The sequence below is a fragment of the Thermobia domestica genome, chromosome 16, assembly GCF_964235325.1.
Source record: "Thermobia domestica chromosome 16, izTheDome1.hap1.1, whole genome shotgun sequence".
Lineage (NCBI taxonomy): Eukaryota > Metazoa > Arthropoda > Insecta > Zygentoma > Lepismatidae > Thermobia > Thermobia domestica.
Genome location: NC_137469.1, coordinates 60,437,378 through 60,449,070, shown reverse-complemented (window position 1 = coordinate 60,449,070; position 11,693 = coordinate 60,437,378). Strand labels below are relative to the sequence as shown.

Sequence of the window (11,693 nt, the reverse complement as noted above, 5' to 3'; positions counted from 1 at the left end):
ACTACTACTTCTTAAACACTGTCTTTTATATTGTCATTCTTATCTTCTGTTGGAGTATGCACATTTAAAACAATATCACACCACCAACCCTTAAGAGTAATGAAAGAAAGTCTATCATTAACAAATTCAACCCGCTTAACCGCTGGTATTAAACGAATCGAAATTAAAATGCTATTTGTGTTATCATAGTTATACGTAATAAAATTACAAAAGTTTACAATTATTACTAGAAATTGACGCTGTCACCTATTTCGAACATTTTAAAAGTACATAGGTTCTAATATATTGACATTCCATTTCTTATCGATAGTATGAACACGGACGTCGTTGGAGGGAGATCGGGGGAACGCTTCCTCCAGATTTTAGTCAAATATATTTAAAGAAACTATACTACTTTGTATATATAACTTTTGTCGGAAAGAGAATCCTGATTTTCACCCAACTCTCCCAGATTTAAAAAGCTAACGACGCCAGTGGTATGAAACTTAGTAAATAGCTCTAAATTTTCATAACTGTTCTCCAAGTGGATTTGTATACAACCAAAGGTAGTTTCGTGAAGTTTTAGTCCAAAAAAACCTCTTTAAAAAAAAGAAATGAAATCTTTAAGTTTTGCATTCCACGATTACGCTGGTTAGGTTAAAGGAGAAGGTGATGATGAGAGATGAGTGAAATGGTGTAATGAAGAAAGTGGGAGCAAACGGAAGAACCCCGAGAAAACCCAGAGCACGATGTTTGTCCACCACAAAGTGCACACGGCGCGAACTGGGATCGAACCAGGGACCCCAAGGCACCGGAGGTGAACGCTCTTCCACTGAACCACCGCGTCCCCCCTCTTAAAAACAGATCTTATTTGTAAAAGAATGCAGAATGATCGTTTTTGGATGGTGTAATGGTCTGTCCGAGCAGCTTCATAAACATTCAGCATAGTATAACAACAAAAGCTGCTTCTCTTATTATTACTATTTTTTTTTTAGAAAGAGGCAAAAGTTTGGTATGGTGAATGCAGGGGGCGCCGAATTCTACTTCGCCCTGGGCGCCAAAATCTCTAGCTACGGCTCTGCAGTTCAAGGTAAAAGTTTTCAAGCATGACATTTCGTAAAAGAAGACAGATTAATTTGATGAACACTCACAATAATTCTGATTCTTTGAAAGTACATATTGTCGCAATCGCATTCTGTTGTAGTAGAAACCTTGCCTAGGACTCATTTCGTGTCGATCTATACATACTTGAGGGATCACGAAAGCGATTGTCGATTATTACAAGGCGTTGGGTTGACACAAGACGTTAGAATGAGCTCCTTGTTGACTAAAAGCAAGGGATAGGATTCAATCTGTATCGGTCTGTGCATAATTTAAGGATCAAAACGCAACACAAAATAATGCAACAAGTAATTACAAGTGCTATTACGACTAGTGCAAATTTTTGCGTTGTGTAGACACAGAACGTTATGGAATGAGGTCTAAATTGTTTGAAACTTGTGAGTGAATTAATTGGTCTGTTAAATTCGTTCCACTTCTGATGAATGAACGATAAATAATGTCATAGGAATCACTTCGAAAATGACCGGTTTTATCTTTGGACAGAAACTTACACAGAGGTGAATTCTGGGGTCTGGAGCTCAGATATCCCGACATTACCGTAATTTTAGGAATGGTTTTACTAATTTTAATATAATATTATTATATTAAAATTATTATATATGTAATATAATATATATGAACTGTAAAAGCAGAAATGCAGAATAATGCCATCTCTGGAAAGAATTTTCTTTGATTATATATTATGAAACGGACACGTCCCTCTTTCGGTACCTTTGTTGTTTGATGGGTACTATTTAGAGTTTTAAACAAAATAGTAATATCATGACGAAAGAAGGAATGACTCGTTTAAGTATTTGCTGTATATCTTGCTTAAGACAATTATTGCTTTAAGCAATTTTTATGAGAAATCGTGTTTCTTCTTCTTACAGTACAGAACTGGAACAGGAACTTGTGAAATCGTATTTATAATATCGGAATGGAAGTGATTGACTCTTACTGAATGTCTATGGCGTGTGAGCCATTACAAATGACGTAAGAGGAGTGATTCTGTAGCATTTAGCGCGTCGTAAAATAGTGCTGATTTATCGATAGAAAGGAAATCTTTTAATAACTAGTAATGTAAATATTTTAGATCCGTAATTCTTTTAAACTCTAACTGTGTAAATAAATTCAACTTTGCAGTTATTTTAAAGATGGCAACAACAGTATTGTTCGCGTAGAAATACTATTGTGCATCGTAGCGTCAGAGGTTCCATGTTGAAGAAATTGGTTGTGAAGTTGTGTGTGTAATTTGTGATTTTTGAACAGTTGTGTGTGCTTAGTAAACATGAAGAGAAGTTCAGATCGTGACACTCCAATGCTTATAAAAAGATCACGTACAAGTATAGGTAGATACGATGATAGTTCGGATGAACGATTGACACCAGAAAGGGACCGCCGTGGAAGCAGAGGAAGATCTCCGGGACCCAGCCCAGGGAGAGGTCGATACCCCCCAGAAAGTTCTCACCGGGATGAGTATGGCAGATCAAGAGGTGTTTCAGACCGGTCATATACCTATAAAATGCTTTGTGTAAGTGGTTTACATCAAAAAGCAAGTGATGATGTAATTAAGGATACGTTATATAGGGAATATAAAAGGTACGGGGATATAAGTGTTAGGGTATCTCATGACCATGATCTTGATGAACGAGTTGCTTATGTATGTTTTAGAAGCTACGAAGATGCTCGTGACGCAAAACACAACAAACCAAGAATTATTTTGTTTGATAAACCAGCAATAGTAGACCCAGTATATGATAGTGGTAGAAGTTCAGCGGATTTGTACCGCAGGCCAAGGAGTATTAGTCCAGAGTATGACAAGTATTATAGGCAGCGTTCTCCAGGTATTAGTTCTGATAGGCATAGGCCAAGTAGTGATAGGTATGAACGTGGTTATGGACCTCCTCCTCCCGGTATACCACATCGCGATTTTCGTAGGGAAGGCCCTCCTCCACCCCATCATGATTTTATGCGAGGTCCGTCCCATCATGGGCCTCCCCATGCCCCTCCAGGCCCTCCGCATCATTATGGACCACCGAGACATGGGTACAAAGCACATTTTGAAAAGCATGAGAATAAGAAGGATAAATTTCCCAATTACTTACATCATGTACCACCAGAAGATGATCCCCTCGCCACAAGAACCTTGTTTGCTGGTAATTTAGAAATTAATATATCAGATGAAGAATTGCGCAGAATCTTTGGTCGGTACGGTATTGTTGAAGACATTGATATTAAGCGTCCACCACCAGGAACAGGAAATGCTTATGCTTTTGTTAGGTTTCAAAATTTGGATATGGCTCACAGAGCGAAAGTTGAACTTTCAGGTCAATATATTGGTAAATTCCAGTGTAAAATTGGTTACGGTAAAGTTACACCAACGACGCGCATTTGGGTTGGTGGTCTTGGTCCTTGGACTTCGATCCCACAATTGGAGAGAGAATTTGACAGGTTTGGTGCTATTAAGAAAATAGACTATGTGAAAGGTGACAATCATGCATATATCTTGTATGATTCCATTGATGCGGCCCAAGCTGCAGTGAAGGAAATGAGAGGTTTCCCATTAGATGGCCCAGATCGCAGATTAAGAGTAGACTTCGCAGATGTTACTCCCAGTTACGGATACAAACAGAGACCTTACCCAGATGATCTTGGTGCACCAGATTACAGATTGCGAGTTCCAGGTCGGGATGACTATGGGTATGACCAGGGCTACGATACTTGGATGGAAGGAGATTACGGCTATGGACCTCCACGAAATTACAGAGGCCGTGGCGGTCAGTGGAACGAACGACGGGGCGGTGGAAGAGGTGCTTATCGTGGTGGCAGCAGCAGTTATCCAGGCGACACCTACCGAGATGAGGAATGGGTTGGTAAACGACCACCAGAAGACTATGAAATTACCAGACCTGTTGGCAGAAGATCCCGTACTCCTGAACCTGGCGAAGAAAGATCAAGATCTAGGTCCCCAGCTGGAAGAAGGCGCTCCATGGAAAGCGATTCAGTATCAGATAAATCCGAAGGTCGACGAAATGGTGTGATAAGTAACGCAAGGACTTTGTTAGAAATAGCACGCAAATGTGAAGTTGTGTGGCAGGGTGCTCTTATTCTGAAGAACTCACTTTTCCCTACAAAATTTCATCTGACTGATGGCGACCTTGACATTGTGGATGGTCTTCTGAAAGACGAAGATGGCAAACAGCAGCTGCGTATTACTCAGAGACTTAGATTAGACCAGCCTAAGCTAGAGGATGTTTCAAAACGCATCACCTCTTCAAATGCGCATGCAATTTTCCTAAGTTTATCCGGTTCTACTGCATCAGTTACTACTGACGATGCTTCTGTGCAAGCAAGGCCGTTACGGAATTTGGTGTCATATTTGAAGCAGAAGGAGGCAGCCGGTGTAATTTCATTGTTAAACAAAGAAACGGAAGCTACGGGAGTTCTTTATGCATTTCCACCATGCCCATTTTCCACGGATCTATTGAAACGAACCGCCCCACATCTGTCAGAAGAGGGTTTGAAAGAGGACCATTTGGTTATTGTAGTTGTACGTGGAGGAAGTGCATAAAATGTACTGTAATGAACCAGGAAAGAATCCTTTAAGTAATTAATAGTATATTGATTTTTGTATATTTTATATTGCATTCCAATTGGTATTAATATTACGTTGAAATCCTGCATTTGAGACGCAAATGTTATTCTTTATATGTAAAATTTCAGTTTCACATTGCCTTAGCATATTTACCGTATTGTGGTTTCCCAGTTCGTATTGACTGCATGATTAACTTCTGGACGTACTGTGTGTGATTTTTTACACTTTGAATGATTAAAAAGATTAAGAGTTGTATGAATTCAGTGTGTAAAGGGAAATCATATTTTAAAGTGATTAATTAGACATCATTCCTGGTTCATACTTTTAGTTTAAGTCTGATTTGCCTGTATAATGTGTTTCCTGCTATTATAGCGAAACAATGTATTTTGCGATCAATTATTAATCGTGTAATAGTCATTAGATGTAATTTGAAAATTATAGAAGATTTCCGAAGAAAAAGCAAGATTTGTAAGAGGAGGTGGTCATATTCAGTATTACTCCATCTCCACTTCAAGAGAACATAATAGCAATGAATGCAATTAATCTAATTAAGATTACGACCACTTACGTTCGTAGTCATTTGAGTCCTTTACGTAAAAGAAAATAAAAATACAACATAGAAGTTATATTGAAATTTGTAAGAATTACGTAGCTATTAAAAAAAAAAAAAAAAAAAAAAATGTAACGTGCACAAATAGGATCTTGTGTATTGAAAGCCAGTTCAGGCAAAATGCAATTCCTGTGTAATCGTGACTGCATGTAAACTTGCTATTTTGCTTTTTTTAAATGTCAGACAAGTTGATTTTTGTTTCACAAATGCATTAGGTATACATAATATGTATACACACAAATATTTCCTTTATAATTTTCAGTTTCTACAAGTCAGTGAAGTAAATACAATGTAGCCCTATATGAAAGTCAAATTAAGTTCGAAAAAAAAAACTCTGAATATATATATATATATATATATATATACATATATAAATGAGATTTTACGTTAAGTTCACAAAGCGTAGTAGAAAAATCGTTTTTAAGTGTATTAAATAGTTGTCTGCAATTTTCAAGCAAATTTAGACCGAACTTTGGGATATTCTAATTATTACTTCAGGAATATATATATTATGTACATGTATGATATAAATCATAGCAGAAAAATATAATGTTAAAGCAACTAGGGAACTCGAATAATCTTCTACCACTATCATAGAAGTTGTAAATGTGTATTGTAAACTGGGTAGGAAAGTTAATTGCTGGTGTCATGTAGCTATGGAAGTTAATAATTTCACGTACAAATATTTGTTCATGAATTGGTGTGTTGTTTTGGACAGTGCAGTTCTCGATTTATCCTTTGGACATGGTGAAAAATTTGTTTACTAGTGGGGGACAGTGTCATTTTGTGCAGTGAAAATTGATGCATAAACTTAAGTACTTTTTCCTGTGTGAACTGTGTCTTAATCACTCATACACACGAGTGTGATAGCTTTGTGCTGTGTTAGTGGACGTTCTAGTGTTAAAAATGTGTTGAAAAACAGTTTAAAGTTTCAATAATGTTGAAAAAGAATAGAAAAAAAGTGCTTAGTTTCAGATCATAGATTGTACATTTTGATTTTGTGTTCGTAGTGAAATTTTGCATCAAAATGTTATTTTTCAAGTTTAACAGTGGAAGCTGTCCTTTCCTCCCCTTTTGTGATTTCAATCCATTACTGTCCTATTGAAAAAGAAAAGAAATAAGTGGTTGTAAGCAAAATTACCTAAAAAATACAAGTTGTGTTCTAAATTAAATAATTCTACATTTAAAAAAATGTGATGTATTTTTTTTTTTTATCGTGTGTTAAACGGCATTCACCTAAAGCCAGCTTCCACTCAGTAATCTTATTGTGAGGTTTAAGTGTTGTAACTTGACATGTGTACTACTGGAAATAATAATTATTGTGTTTTTCTGGAAAGAATCATTGTGGATAAATAGAGCAGTTCTTGCAGACAAATTTTAGTGTGTGCCTTTGTTCAACCCAGTGATTTTTCACAAATATTTTGTGCATTTTATTTGTGTCAGTGTTCTAGTTAGTGCTAAAGAAGATGTTTTTTTGTCCCAAAGTGACAAACCTTTTTAAAGAAAGTTTATTTTCAGCATTAATATTTAAACTGAAGTTAAAAAAAAAAAAAAAAATAGTTTTGAAGATCGTTAGTGGCGTGTTACGGAACCGAATTGTAAAAGAACAAAATACCAAAAAGTTGGACAATTACAGAGTCCTAGTAGCTGTTTAATGAATGTTGGGCTACTGGTACAGTACCAACTAGAAAATGTTTCATCAAAAGCTGTTTTCGAATTGTTGTCGTGTTTGCTTATTCTTTACAGTCGCGTTTTGTGGATGTTAAATAAGTTTGTTTATCTTATAATAGGGTTGCATGCAAATTTTTGTTTCCAAAATTCCTCGTTTGCATTTGTAATAATCATGTTTTATTACTGAATAGCTTTGAAAACTTCAGTCCTGGACGAAGTTAAAATTTCTGAATATAATTAATTGTAAACTTACGTAGGCTCATGAGAGATGATTCAAATTAACAAAAAATTTGGTTCCTTACCAACATATCCTCCCGTCAGAAAACCAAATATTCTCCAGACGTATCGGAAAAACAAGCTAGTTCAGCCTTCAGTGGTAAGGTAACAAAAATAAAAACGGATGAGAAATATGGTATGGAAACAGCACTGCATACCACCAAATGAATGTAACGTAACGCTCACTTGGTGATATTTCTCCTGTACCCATACCACATTTCTCTTACCCGGTTTTGTCTTTGTTACCTTACCACTGAAGACGAAACTAGCTTGTTCCGATACGATAGGATATGTTGATAAGTAACCAATTTTTTGTTAATAATTAGCTATATTTGAATATTTTTAAACAAAAAGTATCCAAAATTCAGCGCGGTATTAATTTATTTTGACGAATATTACAGAAACGCTTGAGTGAGTTTGTTCTAGAAAGTATAGTATTTATTTCCAGCATTAGATAATTAATGTTTCTGTGTAATTTCAGGGGAAAAGATAAGTCTTGTTCAGAAAACCCTGGTCATGTTTTTTAATACGTGTTGAAATGATGTGCCGAATGTACGCCACAGATTTTTGACTTGAAGCGAAGATCGTGGAATAGCTGTAGGAGTTCATGTTAGTAATAATAATAATGATAATATAAGAAATATTGCCACTTACTGTGTTCTTGTTCTGTAAAAATTTAACTATATCTTCGTCAGTAGAATGTCATGTCCTGTTGCACTTCTGCGTATGTAAAAAATATTAGGAAAAATTTTTCATTCTCTTGAAAAAACTCTTCGACTAGAACCTATAAAAATTATTAAAAAAAAAAAAAAAAAAAAAAAATACTTTCCCTGAAAATTTTCGAAATAGTACACAACTTCTAACGTGCACTATACAGTTGTTGTTGACAGATTTCAGTTTACGTTAGTTATTAATATTTGAGGTACTAGGCCTATATTCACAAAGAACGTATTACTAACACCAAATGAAAATACTGTTATTTTTCAATATATTGAACGTAACATGAAAAAATGCAACATAACAGTTTGAGAAATGAAGGAAATTAATTTTGTACCAAGTACTCCATTTTACTGACGATGGTTATAGAAACTACATGATACCCCTTCAAAATAAACAGAATTTTTTTTTTCAGCTCATTTGATATCACGCACCTGCCATATTCAATTCAAACGTTCAGAATTCTTTCCATGGGCTGTTACACAACGATGGAGACTGTGTAATCAACTCGCACTGGCATTCTGGATACTTCCAAGAGTAATATTCCAGGCTTTTCTCAACACAGTTTTGAAGCTGTCACTGTCTGATTTATCACCTGAAATATTTGTTTTAACCTGAACAGCACAGTAAATGCGATCATTTTGTCAGTTCATAGGTAATTGAAGACAAGCTCGCTTCATCCAGAGACTAGATTTGTTCCATTTACCGTGTTCTTCGAAATGTTGGATCACATTTCCTTTCTCGTGCTATACTTGATATGCGTTAGTAGGTACGTTGCATTGTCTTCTATAGCACTTCAACACAGATTCTTTTATAAAACAAAACGCTGAACGCTTTGATATGTTTAGTTGGTAAATTTCACACTGACTGAAATGTCTCTTACTTTTTCTTGATAGTGTCACTGCAGGGTCCAACATAGCTCAAGTTGTACGAGTATAAGTTTTTGTAGTCATGTCAGGTCAACGCTTACAAACTTTTGCAGCGGAGTAAATAACTGGCAAAATGTCTTTGCATTTCGTTAATCCCTACCTTACATGTTATTTCTTGTAGACGATAATCATCACATGTTGGGGATTAACTTCGTCATTCCGGCATGGAAAAAGGATGCTTACAAATTATCTTCTGTGTAGGATGCTTACAAACTACAAGTGATCTTCACAGTCAAACATTAAAACTACAAAAAGTACTTATAAAATGCGTTTTCGTACAAATAACTATAAATTTCCTGGTCGAATTTCGGCAGCAATAGTCATGTTAGCCCGTCACGTATGAGGGATGACATCCCTCCGCAATCACACTGTTCAGGGAATTGGGAGGGACAAAGAAGTTGGGAAAAATAAACGGCCTGGGATCAATGTTAGGTATCGTCCCGAAATTCGTCTGGTGTGAATAAAGAAAATTTCAATCAGGATGGCTGCCTTGAAAAAGCTTTTTACACTTTTCCGACCGAGTGTCCCCATCGGGAATCGAATCTGATACTGCTCACACCGAAAGTGAGAACGTTAGCGACTACACTACGCGGGGCTACATTTCCTGGCTTTTGTGGGGCACCTTGTATACAGGTAAAAGTTATTACAGTACACAGTAAGTGGTAAGTAGACAGTAATTATTACGATAAATATGCGTAAATTTTGTCGTCAAAAACTCATATTTAATTTACTTTCTCTTATTTAAAGAGGTGAGTGATTAGAATTTTTTGAACAGGACTGTACTTTAAATAAGGTTTACTTGAGGTTTAGTCTATGCAATTTAAATATGCATTTTTAAGGGCTGACGTAGCTGGTAGTGCAGTTCAAACTGCTTTCGAAATTACAAAAGAGAGTAAATTTTAAATAGGTCTCAAATAAGATTTTAGGTGTCAAGTGAGTGTCGCTTTATATTACGGGTGTGTGTGCAGCCGGCATTGATAAGAACAGGTGGCTTCTTTCGCGACTGTTTTACCACTGCTGGACACGCCTCATAATCACTTACATAATCATTTAATTTAACTTGACCGACCTCTACCCTAATTTACGTTTTAAAAATGCTACATGTTAAAAGTACGCTGGTTGTGTAAAATTTTCTGTTTAAAATTGACTAAATCTGTAAAGCTCCAGGCGAATAATAGTTTTGTGGTGAGTAATCAGCAGTGTAGTTTTCAACGTCATTATATCCATTTTAATCAATAGATTAAAATAATAAAGTATTGTATACTTTAAAAAACTTCAGCCACAAAAAGTGTGTACTATTATACAGTAATGTCCGAATATTTATTTATGTAATTAAGGACAATGATTACATTTATGACTTCAGAAATCTTTATCTATTTAGTTCTTGTTATAGGTAGTGTGTAATGTTCGAAATATTTTACATACTGGTTACAAATCGACTTTCAGATACATTCTTAAAGAATTTGAGGACAGTTTAGTTCCTGCAAATTACCCGTGTCAGTAATAGTTTACCGACTAATTCTCGATTCCAGCTTCCCGCCAGTATAATGTGTCCGATCTCTCTCTTTCCAGCGACTTTCTACACTCTACCTCTTTTACCCTGGATTAATTCATGCTGTTTGCATAGTTTCATGCTTCACCCTGCTGGTCTTCTTGTGGTGTTTACTGTTTGGGGAATCGTTCTTTTTCCATGCTTTGTAATGTCCATTTTATCGTATAGTTCTCCGGACGCACTCTTGGATGAGTGCTTTCTTGATAATATTTATTATTCGATCTTTTATCTTTGTAGAATGCTGTTTAGGAATTTTGTCTCCGTTGCTTGTATTCTTGATCCGCAACATAGGTTATGATTAGCATATGAAGTACGTGTTATATTGTAGCATTCTAACAGTTCTAAGCGGTAGGTATTTTCTGATTTCATGTTAGATATTCCATATTTTGATTTTTTTTAAATCCTGTTTGCTGTGCCCTACGAGTATTTCTTTCATTCTGCCATCTACCGTGACTTCGGAACCCAGGTATTTGAAAATTTCTGCTATCTTTAATGGTTTCGCTTGTATTTTATTTATTAGCTGCTTATTTCTCGGAGTAACCAAGACTTTTTCTCTCTCCATGAATATGAAGGACATATTCTATACATCTACCCCAGCATCCATTATCGTGTCTTGAATTTTTCGATTTGCATCCAAGTTTGTTTTCTGCTAATATATTCTTGTTTGACGAACTGAATTGACGAATGTTTATAGTAGTGGTTTAAAAAAAAAAAAAAAAATCATAGTTACCCTGTTCTGTATCCAGTGTTGCATTTTCTATGCAGTTTCGGTAGCCACTTGTACCTTCTTCGGTAGAATTGGGTAACTTTAAACTGACAAACCTTCAAACTTTTCATCTTGGATTTTGTCTTGTCCATAGCTGAAGAGTGGTAATGTCAAAAATCTTAAAATTCCATGCTCTTGGGAAACTACAAGATAGCACAAAATTTCTAATATTTACTTGCACTTTCGTATGTGCATGGTTGAAAGAAGGAAGATCTAGGTAAACAACTCGTTGCACTTGAAAAACTCTTCCAACGAAAAACTAAAATGTATAACAAGCTTCAAGAATGCACTGTGTAATTTTGGTGGATGGTTTCTACTGCATGAATTTGAGTAATATTCAGATATTAAAAACGGCATTCACTAATTAAAAGATTTTTTTTTATTTATTTATTTTTAGAATTTATACGTTTTTAAATATCCTAACTCTAAAAACTTCCTTTAACTAATAACTATTTTTATTACCTGTTACTTGTAAATTCACTAAAAATCACTCAATA

At 35.5% G+C, this 11,693-nt stretch overlaps 1 protein-coding gene across 1 annotated transcript; it reads left to right on the top strand.

The window, feature by feature from the left end:
• Nucleotides 1-2,080: 2,080 nt before the first annotated feature.
• LOC145673077 (RNA-binding protein spenito-like) lies at nucleotides 2,081-6,660 on the top strand. Its single transcript, XM_081742427.1, has one exon. It carries the CDS (start codon nucleotides 2,369-2,371, stop codon nucleotides 4,649-4,651), a length of 2,283 nt encoding a protein of 760 aa, XP_081598553.1. The 5' UTR covers nucleotides 2,081-2,368; the 3' UTR covers nucleotides 4,652-6,660.
• Nucleotides 6,661-11,693: the final 5,033 nt, after the last annotated feature.